A 22716-nucleotide genomic window follows, 5' to 3' on the forward strand; every position below is an offset into this window, starting at 1 on the left:
CCCATCTACCTATGGGACTACGACACCTATCTAAGCATTCATATATAAGGTCCCTCAGTATTATCAGCAGTTTTGCATTGCTCAATAGCTAATTACCCACCTCCATCCCCAGCTCCTCCTCTGTCAGTCAGGATTCAGCCTTCTGATTATCCTTTGAATCAGACTAATTCTAAAATGTGTACATAAATTATTGAACTTTAACGATATCTGCAATACATTTATGTTGGTTCTGTTCTGTTTACCCTGGGGGCTTATCGCTGCTCTCCCTGCTTTCATCCATGCTAGGCTGCATGGATGCACAGGGAGTCCTTGCCCAGAACAGAACCATACCGCCAATCCAAACTGTATGCTAATTGTCAATCATCTTTGACGATAGTGGTCCTGACAGAAATAAGCTTTCCATTGATGTATGGTTTGTTAGGATAGGACAATATTTGGCCGAGATAAAACTATTTGAAAATCTGGAATCTGAGGGTAAATCGCCTTTAAATTTGTCCAAATGAAGTTCTTTGCAATGCATATTACTAATCAAAAATTGCTTTGATATATTTACGGTAGGAAATTTACAAAATATCTTCATGGAAAATGATCCTTGCTTAATATCCTAATGATTTTTGGCATAAAAGAAAAATTGATAATTTTGACCCATACAGTGTTTTTTTGGCTATTGCTACAAATATACCTGTGCTACTTAAGACTGGTTTTGTGGTCCAGGGTTACATATGTCTGTCTGTATTTAACAATACATTACCATTCAAACGTTTGTGGTCAGTAAGAATTTTTAAATATTTTTGAAAGAAGTCTCTTATGCTCAACAAGGCTGTGTTTATTTGATCAAAAATACAGTAAAAATATTATCAGTTTAGAACAACAAATTTTTATTGTAATATATTTTAAAATGTAATTTATTCCTGTGATACAAAGCTGAATTTTCAGCATCATTACTCCAGTCTTCAGTGTCACATGATCCTTCAGAAATCACTCTAATATGCTGATTTGCTGCTCAAGAAACATTTCTTATTGTTATCAATTTTGAAAACAGTTTAATATTTTTGTAAAAACTGTGATGCATTTAATTTTTAAGGATTATTTGATGAACAGAAAGCACAAAAGAACAGCTTTTATTTGAAATAGAAATCTGAATTAAATGTCTTTACTGTCACTTTTGATCAATTTAATGCATCCTTGCTAGATAAAAGTACACATTTCATAAAAAAGAAAATCTGACTGACCCCAAATTTTTGAAAAGTACTGTATGTGATCTAGTTTTCTAGACCAGAATTCTTTACCTGAACGTTTCCAAACGTCCCCCATGGTAGCTGTCATTCCAGATCTTTCCTAATCCCCCCTGCAGCACAGCTCCACGAGCGATTACCGCCACAAACCCACTCAACATGATGATCATCTGGAACACATCGGTCCATATCACTGCCTTCAGCCCTCCCTGTAAACAAAAGCATATTCACATAAAACACAAATGGATAAACACATTGCAGGATGACCTTCTGTGCAAACCATAGTTTAGATGAGCACCTGAAGGCCGAGAATAATATATATAAAAGACAGTAATGTTGGTGATTTCAAGTCTCCATGAAAAGTGGAGCTTTTCTCACAGCCTGATTTTATTGATTTTATTTTTCATGGAAGTTTATGCAAAAGTCGAAAATAGGCAGGGGTGTATGGGACACTTTTCTTTTTTCAACCATAAACAGTGTGTGAAATTGCAATTAAACTGAATTATGTTACTGACCAGGGTACAGTAGATGATGCAGACGGCCCCTGTTGCCACTAGCACTCCCCACAGATCCAGACCGGTGACTGCAACACGAGAGCTTACTTATAGATATTTATGTGTCTTCATTTCCTATCATCCTTTGGGGCAGAAAAGTGCCTCTAATTGAAGAAATACCCTTATGCATTTACATGTAAGCTTTATTTGATTTGATATACAATGCCATCAAAAAATTTTAATAATACCATTTTTTTATGTTGTTGAAAGAAGTCTCTTTTGCTCACCAAGGCTGCATTAATTTGATGATAAATACCCTAATATTGTGAAGAATTATTAGAATTAGAACAGTTTTCAATTTTAAAATGTAATTTATTCCTGTAATGCAAAGCACCATTACTCCAGTCTTCAGTGTCACATGATCCTTCAGAAATGATGCTAATATGCTGATTTGGTGCTCAAGAAACATTTATTATTATCAATGTTGTCAACAGTTGTGCTGCTTCATATTTTTGTCAGTGTTGAAACACTACAAAAAGTTCGGGGTAAGATTTAACTAATAATAATACTTTTATTCGACAAGGATGTATTAATTTGATCAGAAGTGACAGGAAAGACGTTTGTAATGTTACAAAAGGTTTCTATTTCAAATAAATGCTGTTCTTTTGAACTTTCTCTTGATCAAAGAATCCTGAAAAAAAAACAGTTTCCATAAAAATATTAAGCAGTACAACTGTTTTCAACATTGATAATAATAAAAAATGTTTCTTGTGTAAAATATCAGCATATTAGAATGATTTCTGAAGGATCAAAATTGCAATAATATTTCACAACATTGCAGTTTTAATCTATTTTTTTATTAAATGACTGCAGCCTTGCTGAGCATAAGAGACTTCTTTCATCCAAACATTAATAAGTGTAAACGATTATTTACTTACTCTGATTAAGTGCGAGTGCAGGAGCATAGATAACCATGCCTGTGTATAAAGCCTATGAGAGATAACAATACCCATTAGATGATTGGACAAGAATCTCTTTTACCTTAAATTCTTCAATATATTCAACACTTAAGCGACATTATGACATGGAAGAAGCATAGACAAAATAGACGTTGTTTTTCCAAAAGTGATATACGATGATGCAATTGTGTTTAGTTATGTATAAAGTCATGCAAAAAGCTAAAAGCCAACTTACAGTTTGAGCAATATACATGCTGGTTCCAATCACTCGTAGCAGCTTGTTGAAACGCATCTCCAAATACTGCAAAAGCAAGTGACCAATTTAATTAATTATTGGCAAAGAAACAACAAATTTGCTTTATATAATTTACATAATTACACAAAACTCAGATTGTATGATGAACTATTGCATACTGTTAACATCTGTTGTTTTTAAAGGTTAATAATGAGAATCTTGTGCTGAAAAGCCATATTATCTAAACCTTTTAGTTTCACTGTTTTCAAAATACGTCATGTATTTATTTTAACTCTAAATCTATACATTTTTTGTTTTAATTTAGATTTATTTTACATAATTTTTTTGGTTGTTGTTTTTCCACACTGCAAAATAATTATGTTATCAATTAGTCATGGAAACACATTTTTCCATTCCTTTAACTCAAAACAATTTAACCAATTTCAACTTTTTTTTTTTTTTAGGTTTTTTTTTTTATACGTTTTTAAGTTACGAGATTTGACTCAATTTTTTAAGTTATAATTTAACCTGAAATTACTTGTACAGCCAATTTGATTATACTTACAAATTTAAGGCAATTTAAAAATGTAACTTTACTTCAGTTTTTAAGTTGAAGTAAAAGGAAATCTTGTACAGCGGTCATGGACAGTAACCAACAATAGCTTTTGCACTTTGGATTATACAATAAAACACTTCACTATGAAAATGTCTAATAAGGTACAATGTCAGAAGCGATAAATCCATACAAATAAACTACCCTGACATAACCTTCCTTTAAACCTTATCTCTCTCTCGCTCTCTCTCTCTCTGATCCTCATTTTTCCATCAATTGATTCTTTATCAAGCACAGGCACAAATGGTGTTTTCTGTCTCTGTCCTCATGCAAACTCCTCGTGCCCAGTGTTGCCCTCTTACCTCGTATGTGCTGGTGATGCTCAGCCGGTAAAACAGAGGCACGAAGATTTCAGCACTGATGGTGGACATGATGGCATAGGAGAAGACGAAGAGCCAGAATGCCGTGCCGTACATGTACGCCTCTGCTGGGGTGCCAATAACAGTGATACCTGACATAAAACTAGCCGTGAGGGACAAAGCCACAGGCACTGCGGTCATCTGACGGCCGCCCAGAAGAAACTCTTCACTGCTGGCCTCCTTGCGTCCACGGATGGCTTGGAACAAGCCGATGCCCGCAGCAAAAAGGATCAAACCGGCGAACACCACATAGTCCCATACTGAGAATGTCGCAACTAGACCTCCGCTGCCCGTCATGGTTTGGAAATTGCACTCAGAGAGACCTTCAAAAGCTATGAAGCCGGTCAGAAGTGATGTTCAGCTGGAAATTCCTCCGAAGCTTTTGCCAACAGGAAGACGAAACCAAGTAGCTCCTGTCAGTGCCAATAACTGATAAGAAGTCAGGTCTTCTGTAATCTTGGACCAACCACAAAAAAACTTGGGTTAATGATCCCTCAAGGCCAGAAGACATATCAAGTTATATTGTAAAAGGAAGTGAATGTTTTGGGTTTTTTTTATTCCTAATCTCGCAGGAACAGTTCGATCGATGTTGCTTAATGAATTTGTGCTGACTTTAATCACGCTTAGTCAGTTAACTCATTTGCCCTCCACTGATAAGCTAACAAGGTAAACCGCAAGAAGAACTAGGCTCTTTTCAGGAGAATTCCAGAATATGACTAATGTACCATTTCATCACGTGCCCATAGCAGGTCATGTTAAACTCTTCAGTTCCTGGTACTGTTTTGAAGTTTACTTGAAAGAAGACTTTTGGTTTTAGTTTAAAATGTTTCCCATAGGTCCTGTTGAATCAGTATTGTCCAACGATTCCAGGTAAATCAGAAACAGTGGGCTGTTTTCCATTCAGTTACAGCTTGACAGAACCATTACAGGTGATAAGATGAAGCAATTATTAACAGCATGTGCAACCATGGTTCTATAGGATGTCGTGAGATATGAGTAAACAAAAGATAGCTGTAAAATCAAACACTATTAAATGGCACATGTGTACAGTGAACATGAACCTATAGTTCACTTCAGTAAATCAGCATGGTGCTGAGACGGTTGAGGAAGTTAATCTGTGACACTGTCAAAACATCTTGTCATGGTGATGCTGTTAGAGGTTCTCCAAGCTGCAAAACCATTTTTAATGGCATTCTTTCTCCTGTTTGAGTGCCGAAGATGCATATCACTCAGCAGGCAAACTGTGCATGCATTTACTTTTCCATTTGCAATACTGTGAACTTTGCACCCCAGATAAAACCTGAAAGATTTATATGATGAGAGCTTGGTAAATTGGCTGACCTGATAGAGTGTAGCTTTATTAAAGATCAGGTGTGTGATCTGCCAAGCTACTGTAGATGACTAAATGAAACCCATTTGTTGCCATGTTATAATACAGCTACATGACCGACATAGGATATATTTTAACACTGAGTATCTTAGGAACACTAAAAAAGTATTAAATGAATCCTGTAATTATTGTAGAAAAGTGACATTATATATGCTTATACCAAAGCTATCGTACAGTGGCAAGATTGATTTTGGATCAGACACAAAAAGCTGTGTGGGAAAGGAAAATGGCAAATGAGATCTCTTTCAGTTGTTTTCCTACCCTTCCCTAATAATTGAGATCTCAACAATGTCTCAAATTGTCCTCAGATACAAAGTCTGCAATCAAAGGTCACAGACTTTATTATAAAGTAATATATCTTAAAATATTTATCATCAAGTTCCTCCAAGACCAAGAGCTATACTATCAAAACCACTTACCGATAAATAAATAACAACTGCCAATTTGTTATTTAAATTGTATTTATTATTTTGCTCATTTTAATTCTTTTTTTTTTTTTTTTTTTTTTTTTTTTAAAAAAAAAAAAAAAAAAAAAACTCTAGCTTTCTATTCTACTTGTTTTTCTTTGTTTGTGTATATATAAGTCATTTTAGGAGAAACACCTGAGACTTCAGTTGATATTCAAGCATAACAGACCTGAGGATATGAAAAGCAGCAACAGCCTCTCTGAGGAGAAAAACCTTACTAATTTAGATTCACCCTGAATATTTAGTGGGCCCTGAATGGTGACCATACAGCATACGGGTGATTTGGTTAGAAAGCGTTAGTTTTATGCATTCTGCAAAATAGATGATGATGGAGACAGATGGAGATCAGGTTCAGTGTTTGTATAAGAACAGCAGCCTCAACACAAGCAGTCTGAACTGGATCCTCCAGGTAAGTGGTCCTTTGATTTACTATAATACTGCTGTGCTGTTTGACAGTCAAAAAGTTGAACCTCCTGACTACCAGGAAAAAAACAGTTTTGTGAATTTAATATTTTGTCATGTCATTACATTGTTTAGAACATAAGAAAAAATAAGAAACATTTATTCATATGTTATGCCATGTCCTCTGTAGAAGACATCGGGACTTTAAAAAGTCCTGTTTTTTAAGAAATAAAAATACATGAATAGACATGAAAAGGCAAAAACAGTGGGATTTTTTTTTTAATCACAAATCAATTTTCATTTTTTATACCAAATTTGATATAAAGACGATTCTCAACTATGTTATGAAATATATTTTTTAAAACCATTTTTCTTTATGCAAAATGTGTGTAAAATGGCCATGAACAAGTTTTTCCATTATATAAAATGTATCTATAAACTGTATCTAATTTGCATATTCATGTGTTTTTGGGGCAACATAGAATGAACAAATAAGTGCAAACAGTGGGATTTTTTTTTTTATCACAAATCAATTTTCATTTTTTATACCAAATTTGATATAAAGACGATTCTCAACTATGTTATGAAAGATATTTTTTAAAACCATTTTTCTTTATGCAAAATGTGTGTAAAATGGCCATGAACAAGTTTTTCCATTATATAAAATGTATCTATAAACTGTATCTAATTTGCATATTCATGTGTTTTTGGGGCAACATAGAATGAACAAATAAGTGCAATAATGGGAGTAAATATTAGCAAGATTTTCATAATAATATCTAATATTTAATAGGAATATTGATACATAATTTTTTCTCTATTAATTTGTTGTGTCTCCCAAAATGTGTAATAAACATGTTTTAAGTCCTGGTGTCCTCTACAGTGGACATGTATGAAATCGACGTCCTGTTTCATAACAGAAGGTCATATTTTGATTTGAAACCCCATAACATTTTCCTGAGATGTTGATTTATGACAAACAATTTGAAAATTAGTCCGATTTAAATGATAATTACAAAATATTATCATATTTCCATCAGGGTGTTACACTTGATCACTAAATTAATGTCAGCCATTTTTTAAATCCAAGGAGAGGGAGTGGTCATGCTGAAACATCCAATCATTTGGTATCTCTGAACAGCCCTGAATGTGCTCTGTACAGGACATCCAGACTTAAAACTGTGACAGAGAAATCACTAAAACATAATGTCCTCTACAGAGGACAAAACTCCATAGCTGGTAGTCAAAGCCCAGAAAGACACATGAAATGAGATTCAGTGTGTATTTTGAGTTTTAGTCTAGAAATGATTTTCTTCATTCATTCCAAGCTGTGCTGATTCGGGTTAGTGGGCTCGCAACGTGTTTTTCCTTTTCCACATCGCTGTTTTAAATTGTTCGAGTGAGAAGCTCTGAATTCTACATGATACAAGTTGTGTAGTTGTGACATTTGAGGAGGCGTCAATTGAAAACATGGAGAAAACACTGATCTACAGTATATTATAATATAGATAATGTGTATAATTTATATAAAGATAGATCAGTGGGCAAAAAAGCAAGTCAACTCTTACGTTTTGCTTTACATTTAGTTGTGATTGCATGTAAAAATAAGTAGATCGATAGAAATGTATTTTCATCCTTTTGAATCCATATGTAGTTATGTGGTTTATTGTTCACAGTGTATTTCATTTGTTTATACTACTTCCATGTTATGTTTCCAACTTGAATGTGTGACATGTGGAGAAAACACTGATCTACAGTATATTAGATCTAGACAATATAGATAATGTGTATAATTTATATAAAGATAGATCAGTGGTCAAAAAAGCAAGTCAACTCTTACGTTTTGCTTTACATTTAGTTGTGATTCCATGTAAAAATAAGTAGATAGATAGAAATGTATTTTCATCCTTTTGAATCCATATGTAGTTATGTGGTTTATTGTTCACAGTGTATTTCATTTGTTTATACTACTTCCATGTTATGTTTCCAACTTGAATGTGTGACATGGCGCAATTATAAACGCCAGCCTCGAAGGTACTGGAAGGCAGCATACACAACCGCATAACAATACACCAGCAACCACCCACAACAAGTGCCAGGGTTGTGCCCATATTTGACCCTCTGCAAAATTATTACCCCTCTCGTTGAAATTGCTATCTGATTGCCTAATCCTAACCCCACACCTAACCCTAAACCTATCAATATTAGGGGGGTAATAATCTGGCAGGGGTCAGAATTGGGCACCACTCACAGGATGACTTTTAATTCGTGTTGCCTGGTTTACTGTCTAGTTTTGTGATTTTTAGTATTTATTTTTCATTATATTGTGGTTCTCCATCTCTTTAATAGACACCCTGATATACCGCCAGCTATGTCTCCTGTGTATGTGGTTGGCATGCTGGGATTTTTGATGAAGGTAGCCATGCCTATGTGTGCCCCCACTGAGTACACCATTTACATCGAGAGACAGGAGTGCAATTACTGTGTGGCTGTCAACACCACCATCTGCATGGGCTTCTGTTTCTCCAGGGTAAGTGGACGCGGTGAGGAAGATGTATAGAGAACTGGATCCAAGGAGAAATGTCCCAGCTTGCAGCACGACAAGCTGATTTCCACAAATGATTGAATGACTTCTGTTATTGTTTGCCAAGCCTGTATGACGGAGTTCTTTCTGTGGAACACAAACAGAGATAAAAAAAATGTATTTCCATTGTTTATCATTTTGTTTTGGGTTCCACAGAAGAACAAAGGTCATATGGGTTTGGAAATATGAGGATGCAATCTATTTCACAATCTGTTATGTTAAGAAACAATCTGGGATATTCTAGTTCATAACCTAGATGTTTGATTTAGTGACAATGGGGCTAAATCTGCATCACAACATTCATCCTATAGGACAGTAATGTGAAGGAGTTGGTTGGTCCTCGTTTCCTGGTTCAGAGGGGCTGCACGTATCAAGAAGTAGAGTACCGGATTGCCATCTTGCCCGGCTGCCCTTCACATGCAGATCCTCACGTCACCTATCCGGTGGCCCTTAGTTGCCACTGCAGCACCTGTAACACCCACAGTGATGAATGTGCCTACAAAACCAGCAACGCTGGCATGAAATTCTCCAAACCTGTCCGTCATTTGTACCCTGAGAACAACTACATTCAGGCATATTGGGAACAGTATGAGTAAAGTTTAATTAGCTAAAACTTAAATTAAAAACAGTGTTTGTGCTGTAGCAGTTGACTGTGGGCAGTTATTTTTTAGGTAATCTTTGAGTAAACCTTATGTCACAAAGTTACCTAACACATTATGGTTGCTGTATTTTATATCCTGCATATGATGTCTTTAATGAGGCCAAAAGTGGTTAAAAAGAAGGTGTGTTTTTAATGGGGTTCAAATACTTATGATTTTATGGATAATATAAATTCTGTAAACTTTAGTTACGTTTTAGTGTTTGATTGGCAGTGCTTCTATAAAAAATACAGAGTGAAAATCCTTCCATAAAAATGAGTTATCATTATTGTTTGTGTTTATGGTTTAACAGTTTGTTTCTGTGTAATTATTCATACTCGTTTGTGGCTACCAGTAAACTGTAAAAGCTTGTCGTGCAATAGATGCAAAATGAGAGGTGAAGAAATTTCAGTCCCAGAACCAACAAACTTTAATGGCGATTTGTATTTGTTTTACGTTTTGGCAAATTGGTAGCTAATTCATATGAATTTGTATGATTCCTTTCGTACATTTTCATACGATTTATATGTATATTTATATATTTATATTTATATGATTATATGATTCATAATGGTTAGGTTTACAGGTGTGGTTAGAGTTGGACCTTCATGCTTTTTTCTAAAAAATGTATGTTTCCGTACGAATCACATTCTAGACATTTATACAACATTCATTTGTACTCTTTTGTGGTTTCCAATTGTTTGTAGGACAAGGGCTAGTCATGTAATAGATTTAACCAAAACAAGAGATGTAGTGAGTAATTTCAGTCCCAGAACCACCAATCCATATCTGTTGTATGTTTTGGCAAATTGGTCTCTAATTCAAGAATTTGTACACTCTCTTTTGTATATGTTTGTATGATCTTGTGTCCTATTGATGGTTAGGTTTATGGACCTTCATACTTACTTTTTTCTAGTAAGTGTACATTTTCAGTGAATTGCATTGTACAAATTTGTGCAAAATTCATTCATACTCTATTGTGGTTCCGAGTTGGTGGTAAGGACAAAGGTTAGTCATGCAGTGGATTAAAGCAAAACATAAGGTGAAGTAAGTAATTTTTGACCCAGAACCATCACACTCTCATGGCAGTCAATTTTACATTTTGGCGAATTGGTGACTAATTCATATGAATTTGTCTGGTTTCTTTCGTCCGTTTTCATACAATATGTTTACGTCCCACTAACGGTTCGGGGTGGTCCTTCTGGCTTACTTTTTTCTAAAATTGCATGTTTCTGTGCGAATCGCATTGTACGAATTCATACAAAATCTTCACCTCGTAAAATAGTTACATTTTCTCATGGGATCAGGGTTGGCCAGAACTACAAAACTAAATGACTGAATAATGCTAAACCGATTTCCAAAATATTCACCCTGTCTGCCATTAGTCATCAAACAGATCCCGCTTTAAAACGCATGCTATTGATTAAACCAATGTTGATAAGCTGAGCTGCATGACTGGGAGGCTGAAAAGGCCATTTAAATACCGATTCTGAAACTGTGCCACTTGGTAAAGCATTGTTTTGCGTAAATGTTGTTCATTAAAAGAACTGCTTTGTATTGAACCACCATACAGTGTCATTGACATTTAATTGTCCAAGAAGTAGCCGTCATTGTGGTGTGTTTGTGTGTAGTAAATGAGCACTCATTCCAAGATAATGCATATTTAGAGAGGCAAACAGCTGTGGGTTATTTATATTACGAGCTCAAAGGGTGGTTAACCCAAGTTAGCATTCATTCTAGTCCTTTTGTTACTGCCTTTATAGGCCATATTGTGTTTTATGGGAAATTGTAACCAGCCGTTACTACGTATTTCTTTTATGGCTGTCACGCAATAATATATTCTTCTTTTTTATGTGGCAGAAGAAGGCAGAAGAAGAGTTATAGAAGAGTGGTGTCTAGAACTGACACCATGGTCACATGCTTGGGGTTCATGGCAGGACAGCAAATGAAATATATTAGGTCCTGCCTCTCAGTCAGTGTCCTGTCAACCAGTACAAACATGACCTACTCCTCCCTAACTATGGAAAACTACTAAACATTATATAATTAAGACAAAACATACTGTATGTTCCTTTTGCTCCCTGTCCAAACATGTACAAATCAATACATTTTAATTTGTAGTGCATGGATTACATAATGGCATGGAGGCTGTTCTCCATCTTTCGGTTGTTATTTCATTATTTATCCATGTTAGTTTTCCTTTAATCATGTTCATTCATATGTAGAGACGGCCATTCCACTGTGATCCCCTTCATATTATTCAAGGATTCCTGTCGGCTTGGTCACAATCTGGCCAATCAAATGAGAATGGCACAGATGCTTTCTTGACAATAGTGCATGAGTCTATGTTGTGATAATCCAATGCCCTGATATAATAATACATCAAACAATAAAGCTGGTGGAATCTGGCTGCTCAGCAGTCTTTTGCAGAGTTGGAGGGACCCCTGTGCTCAGAGTCCAGTGGAATTTTTGTGCTGCATTCGTCTTGCTAAAACTGGCTAGACTTGGAACATAAACCAAAGGCTGAGAAGCCCAAGGCTGAATTTCAATGGGGCTGTTGTTGCTGAAGTTCCGCAAAGTTGCATTCAAATTTGAGTCTTTAAGTTACATTCCAAGCTGGCCTTTTAAGATGACCTAAATAACCTTCATACAGGTTCTTCTAAAAAAAATCTGTTTAAGAAAAGTCTGGAAGATAAAATAACAGCATGACACAAGTATACAGCTCTGCAATGTAGTCATCTAAATTAGAGCTGATCAATAGTTCTCGTGTTATGAGCTAAATAAAGCTGTTATTGTGAGTGATAACCACCAGCTGCAGGCCTGATAGTTTTAATATAACACCCGTACATTCATTGTCTGTTATTTTAAGCATATCAGACAACTGTTCACTTAAATTAGAACTTTATTACTAGAACTGTCAACCTGAGAAACGAAGATTAGCCTAGCACGTCGATCACTGATCTTTCTGGAGTTTCACTGAGAAGAAGCTTACAGGGATTTACCTTCATCATGCTCTAGGAAGAGGGTGTCAGTGTGCTACATCTCTTAATCACAGTTAGGCTACTTACACCAAACAAGTAAACACATTGTGTCTCACAACACGGTTTGTAATTACAGGGTTTCAGGGGGAAAATATGGAAAAAGCTTGTTTTCATGTTGGTCTTTTCCCAATGTTTACCATTTCGACTCAAGCATTCTAATGCTAATCGGGCCAATCAAAGAATTGGTGTCTGAGAAAGTATCATTTTAGTCGTTTCTGTGATTGTTGGAGAACACATCCACTATATTTTTGTCTGCTATTCTCAAAAGAAAAAAAAAAACTACCTGGGAAAACTATATGGGGCAAACACATTGTCAATATCGCTCTTTTTAATAGAGAATCAGAAAATATCAAAATTAGAGAAGAAATGTAAAAGAAAAATTAAAATGTAGTATTTTATATTCTATGTTAATATGTTTTTCTTTGTGCCATCCTGTTCTTAATGTATATATTTTATGAAAAGTAATATAAATCATAACCATAAATATGTATTTATCTTTTATTATTCATACATATTGTGTTTAGAACAAACTGAACTACTGTTCTAGAAACGTCACAGAACTAAAATACCCTTTCTTTCGATATGGCCGCTGTAATTTGACACCGTGTCCACTCTCACCCCTCGGCTTTGACTCCTAGTAGGAGGTCCTTAGAACTGACTGCAAATTGAATGTGGGCATACAAATATATTGAGGCATGATTGGACAAGTAAATTTACACCCGGCACAAACGCCCCGCCTCCTATTTTAAAGCTGAAAGGAATTTTCCATTCAAACACTCATTCAAAGTCCCTCGTCGTGGAATGTTCTAGAATACGGAACCTCATTCAAATATTTGAACGATTTCGGCTCATTTCTGAGGTAAGTGTTTATTTTTGAAAAAGCGTAAAACAGATTTATGTTCTAGTACTGATATAGAAGTTAAATAGTAGAAATAACGTTATATCAGAAATAGAAATGTTGAGCAGCAAGCTCTTCACTGACCAAACGTGTAACTTACCGGTAATAAAATAATTTGACTCGTAATATTTTAATATCTTCGGGGTTGGAGGTAACTGTTCTCTCAAGTGTTTTCGTTTATTTAAACCGGTTTTAGTTTGCCGTGTAACTTTAACTAACCTGCAGCTTTGACCGTTAGGCGAAACCGGGTAATTCATTTCCGCTTTTCTAGAAATGCTGACTGAATTTCCTTAACCGCGTTCAAAAGATTGCTTTCGAGAATTGTTTTATACATTTTTTTTTTTATATCATGTACTTAATTGTCTTGTTAATACTGTATCTATCTGTATCTTTATCTTTAATGCAACAGCCACAAAATGTTAAGAATAGGGAACGATATTGTAAAAAACAAAACAAAACAAAAAAATGGTTATAAAATTGCCAAAGAAAAAACATGCAGAAATTGAGCTTGTTTGCAAACCTAATGCAATGGGCGTGTGTAAGAGGAATGTCACTGAAACGTGTCAGGTCTTGAGTTATCTTGTTAAATTCCTTGCGCTGGTTCACAAAATCAGTTTGAATGAGCAATTAGCGAGTAAATAACAACCACCCTTATTAATAAACTGCATAATGTGCATATGTATGGCTTTACCGAAACGTTTTAAAGTATTCAATTGGCGGGATGTCAGAGACCACGTGATTGCGTAATTGCGTCAGGACGTAAAAGAACTGCCCGCGCTTTGAAACAAACTGTTCGAAAAAGCCGATTCGCGGAAATGAGTCGGACTTCCCATCAGTGACAATTACACGCCACATAGCCAAACCCCCTGACTGAACACATGCGTTCAGGCATAGCCTACATGCGCTCGCACACTTATTTATTGGCCTTACACATATATTACACGTGTATTTATATATAAATACTTACACGGTAGTGAGTCAGTCTCGTCTGACCTTATGGCTCAGTGTTTTGGCCGGTGGATTAAAACGTCACGCGATGCGTAGGAAGAGCTTAATGACAGTGAGGTGGAAGTTATTTGTTTCCGTTTGTAGAATACGTGTAGAAGGCTTATATCAGTCAGTTAACATTGATCACTGTGTCTTTACTCCAGGTCTCTGCTCTCGAGGTCTGAACTTCCTTCACTGATCACTGCAAGAAGCTCTAATCAAACTCAATCCTCATCTCATTCCTGAAACTTGTCTCAACAAATCACACAATGTCTCAACAAATCAGGTACAGGATATTATAAATCATTAATTACATTTTAGGAATTAGGTTGTTTTTGGGTGTATATATGTATGTGTGTGTGTGTATATGTGTGTGTGTATGTATGTATACGTGTATGTATATATTTATCAGTCTGGCGAGTAAACAAAAAAATTTACTAGCCAGACAATAGCAATATAAGTAGTTAAATGTTAAGTAATAGTTAAGAATGAATTAGTTATGTTTTTTATATATTAATACATTTACAAAAGCCCCCTTGAATTCATGTATGTGTGTATTATTATTATAATTTTTTTTTTAGCCATGTTTTGATTCATTTTGTACATTTCTCCTTTAGCCTCCCTGCCAAACTGATCAATGGTGGCATTGCTGGCATCGTTGGGATCACTTGCGTGTTTCCCATCGATTTGGCCAAGACTAGACTCCAGAACCAGAGACAAGGCCAGCAAGTCTACAAGAGCATGTAAGAGCTCTCCACTTCTTATTCTTAAATTCCTCATTCTATTTTAATTCACACACACCATTATTAGATACTCCTGCTTGTCATTCCTCACTTTGATTTGATTAGCATTGGTAGTTAATCCTAGTGGAATGTGTCAGGCCAGGCGTAGTTTCCGCCTGACATGATGGTTCAGCCACTACGGTCACTGCAAAGCCTTATAAGGATTGAGGCCAGACCGTGTCGCATGCATGATTTAAACACATACTGAACATACCACACGTAGCTTTTGTTGCTAATACAGGTTAATTTGTTGAAGCAAAAGTAGGCTGACCCATGTTAACACAACTGTTTTTTAGGGTTGACTGCCTCATCAAAACAGTACGATCTGAGGGATACTTTGGCATGTATAGAGGTAAGATTCACTCTATTTATTCATAAGTGCCTTAAAGTATAGTTATGCCCTATTTAGATTAGAATATCCTCTTATATGGCATGATGGGTACACCTGAATAGGCTTCAAGAATCCAGTCCATATGACTTTGGAGAATGAACTAGAATAGCTTGGATGGTGGTATTTAAACACAAACTAATAGATTTTTTGCTACTTGTAGCACTGAAATAGCAATATTTAAGCACTTTCCCAACGTCTAAAGAATTAACTTTTAATTCAACTTTTTCTTTTTTTGGAAGTCTGTTGAGTATACTTTGGCTGGTAAATGGCCTCAATAACAGCCTAGAGTAGTACATAACCCTTTATTTTTAACCCTCTGATGAATGGCGTGCACTATAGTAGCATTTTAACTATTCAAGGTGTGATGTTACGTGCAAACCACCATGAGGCGATTTTAATTTGACCTTCAGCCATAATTCTACGTGACTCCCTATTCCTGACAACATATCTCACATAATTACCTCTTTAATTTTTACCATTAGCTTATGTTAATGGACCAATCTCTCAAAATACACATTTTATTTTAAACTCATGAAAATGATATACTCAATTAATAAATTGGAAATGGTTATGGTGTTTTAAAGTATGAAGATACTTTTTTTTTTTTTTTAATGAGATTTAATAATTAATGCATCAGAGGGTTCAATTTAAATGAAGCAAATCAAACATGTTGTAATTATTACATTTGGTAGATCAGTTGTTTGGCTTCAGTTATTCAGTAGACCAATATAAGTATTCTTGAAGAGTGCTATCTGTGGAGTTTGGAGGAGATTGGAGTCGGTGCATTGTGCCGGGTCTCCATTTCTGTGAGGAATGCTGTTGTTTGCATCTGTGTTTTTCATGTTACAGACATGGGTCCCCGCTGGGATAGTGAAGGCTAGCCGATAAGGCGCAGCCACGCTGGAGGCAAATCATTTATCATGGTTCTTACTCACTCTGCTCTTACAATTAGGCACAATTTTTTGTTTTGTTTATACATAATTGTTGAATTGATATTTACTTTTGCTTCTTGTTTCTTTGTAGTTTTTTTCTTTTTCTTTCTTCACTGCCCTTGCTCTTGTCTCAATCGGTACTAACCCATCTTGCCATGTTCTGTTAACATCTAGAATGTTTTGTTGGATAATATATTCATCATCATCATCATCGTCACCACTTACGCTCATTATCTACTTCGTCTTTTTTTAAGGTTTTTAAAAAAAATTTATTTGATCATGTGAACAACCGCTGTGCTTTGTCTTTAAAGACAGGCGCATCTTAAAATAACATGGTTTCAATTAGGGCTGGGCAGTATGACCAAATACTTATATTACTGTAAATGTTTTTTGGTTTTTTTTGCCTAAATTCAACCCAAAATGTTTTCTTACAAAATTATATAGTTATACATTTTTGTTATGAATAATTTACAAATTAAAGTTACTTAGTCTTAATTCTTTTGTTTTATATGGATTATTTTCTTTAGTATGCAAACTTGAGGAATGCACAACAAATCCAGATGTCTGGCATCAGTGTAAAAACAATTCTTCACTTCATTTATCACTTGAGTTTAAAAACACTCAGTACAGCAGTACATTATAAATATAATATAGAAAGTGCATTATAAATAATAATATTTGAAGCTGTTGTGAAATAGTTGTGACCTCACATCAGTTGATTAATATTTAAACTACAGTTAGCACATGTGCAACACATCAAAACTACACAAAGCGGTCTTCAGTGGAAGCAGCTGTTTGCGACAGTTTGGAGAATAGGCTGCATTTCTCTCTATTGTTTGTAGATTGAACACTGCATAAACAGCACAGCAAAATCTACCTGCTAACACGTTTCCATATTTTATACTGTGATACTGCACAGCCCTAATGTCGGTCTCTTTCTGGAATGTGCCTGCATTCATTTTTGTCTCACTACATTTATGTGAATATTCTATCCTATTTTTCTGTCCTCTGTTTGTTTATATACTAGTTAATTCTTTTGGTTTTGTTCACATTATGTAGAATCCCCCTCCATCATCAGCTCACAGTTCTCTCATAAGCTATGCTTATATTCTTACAGTCTCTCAGTAGCATTTTATCTTGTAATCAGTTTGAATGGTATTTGATAAGGTCATGTTGTAGATTTATCTTTGGTTTGATGGTGGTGGGGAATGTGTTTGCTGATCTGTGTTCAGTTGTGGTGTAGTTTTCTTTAACCCTGTTTTTTTGTCTTTTAGGTGCTGCGGTTAATCTTACACTCGTCACTCCTGAGAAGGCCATCAAACTGGCTGCCAATGACTTCTTCCGTTGCCACCTCTCCAAAGATGGGTATGTTTTCTGCTTCTGCACTTTTTAGTGCTTGTTCAAATGCAATTTTTTTTATATACATATATAACCATTGCCTTGTTTGTTACAGGAGAGGGCTGACTGTATTTAGAGAGATGTTGGCTGGATGTGCTGCGGGCATGTGCCAGGTTATCATCACTACTCCAATGGAGATGCTGAAAATTCAACTACAGGATGCTGGGAGACTAGGTAGGGTTTTTTTCTTTTCTTTGTGCTTAATGAAGCAATGAAATCTAGCCTATTGTGTGGTCTCGATTCTGATTGGTCAGTTGTGTCATTTGGCACGCAGTAATAGGAGTACATTTTGAGATCAGTCTAGTTGTATTACTCACTCAGTCATTTAGCTGTAGCAACAACTTTCTGATCCTCTTCACAGCCGCTCAGCAGAGAAAACCAGGCATAATTCCACCCAATAGACTGGTGACCACAAACGCGGTGTTGAGTCGTTCCTACAACGTGGTGCCCAACACCTCACCCAGAGCCGTATCTGCCACCCAGATCGCAAGAGAGTTACTGCACTCTCAAGGCATTCAGGGGCTCTACAAAGGCCTTGGTGCAACTCTATTAAGGTAATGCGTCGTATAATCTTTACTGTAACAACAATAAATGCAAACATTCACAGTAATGAGACCATAAATGCCTTGTTTTCTCTCTTTTTTTTTTTTTTATATAGAGATGTACCTTTCTCGATCATCTACTTCCCTCTCTTTGCAAATTTGAACAAGTTGGGTAAGCCCTCCCCTGATGCAGCTGCACCATTTTATTGGTCATTCATCTCTGGATGTGTTGCAGGCTCCACAGCTGCTGTTGCCGTTAACCCATGTGATGGTAAGAGTTGTTTTGGTCCTCTTTAGCCCCATTTCATTGATGCACTTTTAAAAGGAAATGCACATGCTCACTGTTTTTATTTGATTTGGCAGTGGTTAAGACCAGGCTGCAGTCTCTGAGCAAAGGAGCCAACGAGGAAACCTACAGCGGCATAATTGACTGTTTCAGGTGACGCATCAGTCCAATAACTTGTTTTAAATGTTACGATTTAACCGATTTCTAATTCTGGAATGTGAGTATATCATCTACCGCCTGTGACCGTTGCTTGTTTTTTTTTTCCTACAGCAAGGTCATGAAGCGAGAAGGCCCGTCTGCTTTCCTGAAGGGAGCAGGCTGCAGGGCTCTAGTCATCGCACCACTTTTTTTTCCTACAGCAAGGTCATGAAGCGAGAAGGCCCGTCTGCTTTCCTGAAGGGAGCAGGCTGCAGGGCTCTAGTCATCGCACCACTGTTTGGTATCGTGCAGGTCATGTACTTCATCGGCGTGGGAGAGTTTATCATGAGCCAGTCCTCACTAAAGCTAATCTCTGACTGAACAGACCCCAGTACCTCTCATACTGTGGCAGCTACACAACCAACTGTACATTTACAAGAAAAGATAAACATTAATCAAGATGGTAGAGTTGTTGAGAGAACGACAACTTCTACTCTGGTTAAAAGTTTTTTCCAGCCTTACCGCACTTCCTCTATGGTTTACAGGCTTATTTGATGGGCTGTGGCCAGCATTTTGCACTTGTTGGTAAGGATAACATCTGGAGGAGAGCGCTTAAGACGTGCTTACCTTTTCTAGAAGCATATGTGAAAGTTTCCCCTCAATGAGGGGAGACTGGTGTCACTGTAATGACACTAATGATTTATGTTGACTTTTTTCATCTATATATCTACAATTCTTTTTGTATTAATAGTCTCCTTTTTCCTACTCAAAGTTCATTTATTTCTGTTTTTCTGTTCCTGCCACTGTTTTCAGTGTCTAAACAATTGGGTTACTTAATGCTTTTGAAGCTTTCAGACCTTGTAACTCTAAATTGTTAATAGTTTTAGGGAATGTCATTGACTTCCGTTTCGTTTCATCAGATGCACATTTTGCTCCAGTTCAGTCTTTGAGCTGATTTTGGGGACGGTACACAAGGTGCTGTCTAAAATGCAGTATGCAATGACTACCTAAAACAGCCTAACATGATGCATATTGTATTTATGCAATATTTTGTCACTTTGAAGATGTGCATTTATTTTTATTTTTCCGTTATGTGGTCCAGCATGTTACAACTGTAGCTTCCAGGGATTTCTAATCACAAAGCATAGGTCATTATTTTTTAGGTCATGTGTTTGCCTTAAATTAAGACAAACTCTTCACAAAGTTTGAGGAACCTAGCCTTGAGCAAAAGGCTGTATAAGTGCTGTGATGTTTGATGACAGTATTAACATCTTCCTACAATGACACCTCAATGCAACATGGTTTAATGTAATGGTATAATTCAACATTACAAACAAAGAATTAAAAAAAAAGTATACTTGTGTGAGCTGTTTTAATGTTGCTCAGGCTTTCATGACCTGTGACCATATTTTATTTCAAAGCCATTTATATGCAACACAATGCTATGAAAGAGTAAAAAAAAAACCTACTTGATGTTAAGAGCCACTACAAAAATGTGCATATTAATGTAATTGCAAACATGTTTATAATGGGGCTTTGTCAGTTATAAAGGCACACAGATCAATAAAACTAGTGGGTCACATTACTGAACAGACCTGCAGAAGAGAAAGAGAAAAAAAAAGAAATGGAAATGGTTGATTTACTTTAGCCATGTTTTTGGTTGGGCTGGGTTTTTGCAATTGTACAGCAGTATTGAAAATTACGTTTGTTGCAGAAAGAAAAAAAAAAGAAATGGAACTGGTTGATTTACTTTAGCCATGTTTTTGGTTGGGCTGGGTTTTTGCAATTGTACAGCAGTATTGAAAATTACGTTTGTTGATCTCCCTAAAAACTGTTGTTTGCCCTTCACAGATTTAAAATCAGCCAAGTAAGGAAAGTAATATGTATTAACCAGTTACTAAAAAAAATCTGTTAAAAAAAAAAAAAGATTAAACCAGTGACACTTGAAAAAGTCAACATGAATCAAACAATTTTGAGGTGTTTATTGTCTGGAACACGGAGGATGAAAGTTGAGTTTCCTCTCAGCAGTAACAGCTTTTCATCTCTATTATTGCTATAATCATTATTACATTACCATTAACCAACATAAAATTACTATTGGCAAGATTTTCAAAAGGTGGACTGCGAGAGTATTTGTTTTCTGGTTAACATTAACCAATAGCCCATTCAATAGCTGTGAGGGCAAAAAGTTAAAAAAAAAAGTTGACTTTTGATAAATTTATGAAGCTCCGTTTAGAAAATCATGCAATAATGAACCTTTCACAAAACTAGGAACGATATAAGTAAATAGGTTTTGATTTTGAGTTCGTGTTGAATTTGTTGACTCAATCCATTTCTCAGCTTCATTCAGTTTCTTTATGATGTGGCAAAATTACAATAACCAAACATTAACAGCAAAATAAACATGACCCATTATCTATTAGCACAGAAAACCTGGGGCCTCATTTATAAAATGTTGCGCAGAAACATCTTAAAATTGATCTTACGATCATCTCTCAAATATGCATACGTGTGATTCATAAAATGAATCGCTAATGATCTTGAACTTGCGGGCAAATGAATGGTTTCAGCTCTCTGCTTGTAAACGACTCCTAATTAATGTCATTAACATGTAAAAGATCACCAGTCATCATCCAAATTCTTTAATTTAGAACAGCAAGCTGCAAGAACAGCTTACATTTCCAAAAACCTGCAGTACTCGAACAAGAGAAAGTGCGTACGTCTGCTCAGACCCTGACGTGACGCTAAGCACTTTTCCACGTCAAAGACAGTTTTTACAAATATGAGCGTTGGCGTGGATTTAAGCGTACGCACATTCTAAGATCAAATCTGAGCGTACGCATGCTTTATAAATGAGGCCACTGGTCTAGTTCACACAATAAATAACATGAAAAGTAGTTGATCAGTGATGCATCAGAGAGCTTATTTACACCAGCAAGTAAATGTCCGTTTCATTCATTCTTAACTGGTAACTCAAGAACTATCTATTAAGTGAGACCAAGTTTGAAAAAAGCGAGATGTACACTGAAGATTCTCCTTGTGATGATTCGGTAATAAATCATTGAAGACAAAATAAATGTAAAGGTTAATGCAGTTACAGTAGCAGTCCATGCAGTGGAGGTCATCATCAAACAATGCAAGTAACAGAAAAGACAGAAACAATCAGAGATAGAACGCTGTTCACAAAACAGTACCACAAGACCCACACTGCCTCATGGGAGCTCCTCCACCCGTTTCCCGAGCCTGAATGTGATGGTCTGATGAGGTCAAAGACGGCGGGCTTTGAAACAGTCCAACTGGGTGAGAGGGGAACCGCGAGGAACCTAAATAACTTCTCTGCTGTTCCGAATGGCGCAGCATAGAACCATGCTGAAGATCATGCCAATTATCTGTCAAAACAGTGAGGAAATGTTCAAATGTTATACATGATAAATATAGGCTACAGCGTTCCCAAAAAGTATTTGAACACTTAAAGGAACACAACTATTTTTGAAAATAGGCTCATTTTCCAACTCCCCTAGAGTTAAACAGTTGAGTTTGACCGTTTTCGAGTCCATTCAGCCGATCTCCGGGTCTGGCGGTAGCACTTTTAGCTGTAGCTTAGCATAGATCATTTAATCTGATTAGACCGTTAGCATCTCGCTCAAAAATGACCAAAGAGTTTCAATATTTTGTCCTATTTAAAACTTGACTCTTCTGTAGTTACATCGTGTACTAAGACCGAGGGAAAATGAAAAGTTGCGATTTTCTAGGCCGATATGGTTAGGAACTATACTCTCATTCCGGCGTAATAATCAAGGAACTTTGCTGCCGTACTATGGGTGCAGCAGGCACAATGATATTACGCAGCGCCTGAAAATAGTCCCCAGCACGCTCCCTGTGCAAGCAGGTGGTCACGTTGGTTATGTTGACGGAAGTTAGCCTATTTTCAGGCGCTGCGTAATA

The 22716-nt window shown here is 36.3% G+C and overlaps 3 protein-coding genes across 3 annotated transcripts in view; 2 read left to right on the forward strand and 1 right to left on the reverse strand.

Annotated features, from left to right (window-relative positions):
- LOC107685825 (sodium-coupled monocarboxylate transporter 1-like) overlaps nucleotides 1-4302 on the reverse strand; it is a 9224-nt gene extending 4922 nt beyond the window's left edge. The window contains exons 1-5 of the mRNA XM_016482561.1: nucleotides 3839-4302; nucleotides 2924-2989; nucleotides 2668-2719; nucleotides 1751-1818; nucleotides 1290-1444 (exon numbers count right to left, since the gene is read on the reverse strand). Coding sequence (XP_016338047.1) covers nucleotides 1290-1444; nucleotides 1751-1818; nucleotides 2668-2719; nucleotides 2924-2989; nucleotides 3839-4192 — 695 coding nt within the window. The 5' untranslated portion in view covers nucleotides 4193-4302. The remainder of the gene's footprint in view (nucleotides 1-1289; nucleotides 1445-1750; nucleotides 1819-2667; nucleotides 2720-2923; nucleotides 2990-3838) is intronic.
- A 4223-nt stretch (nucleotides 4303-8525) lies between these two features.
- On the forward strand, nucleotides 8526-9334 carry LOC107685836 (thyrotropin subunit beta-like). Its single transcript, XM_016482571.1, has 2 exons — nucleotides 8526-8684; nucleotides 9050-9334. The coding sequence occupies exons 1-2, from the start codon at nucleotides 8526-8528 to the stop codon at nucleotides 9332-9334; spliced, it is 444 nt and encodes a 147-aa protein (XP_016338057.1).
- Nucleotides 9335-13180: 3846 nt separating this feature from the next.
- Nucleotides 13181-20225, forward strand: LOC107685798 (mitochondrial glutamate carrier 1-like). Its single transcript, XM_016482517.1, has 10 exons — nucleotides 13181-13276; nucleotides 14467-14588; nucleotides 14920-15045; nucleotides 15381-15436; nucleotides 17682-17772; nucleotides 17861-17979; nucleotides 18167-18359; nucleotides 18464-18618; nucleotides 18711-18786; nucleotides 18993-20225. The coding sequence occupies exons 2-10, from the start codon at nucleotides 14572-14574 to the stop codon at nucleotides 19150-19152; spliced, it is 993 nt and encodes a 330-aa protein (XP_016338003.1). The 5' UTR covers nucleotides 13181-13276; nucleotides 14467-14571; the 3' UTR covers nucleotides 19153-20225.
- Nucleotides 20226-22716: the final 2491 nt, after the last annotated feature.

This window comes from Sinocyclocheilus anshuiensis, unplaced genomic scaffold (assembly GCF_001515605.1).
Source record: "Sinocyclocheilus anshuiensis isolate Anshui unplaced genomic scaffold, SAMN03320099.WGS_v1.1 scaffold822, whole genome shotgun sequence".
NCBI lineage: Eukaryota > Metazoa > Chordata > Actinopteri > Cypriniformes > Cyprinidae > Sinocyclocheilus > Sinocyclocheilus anshuiensis.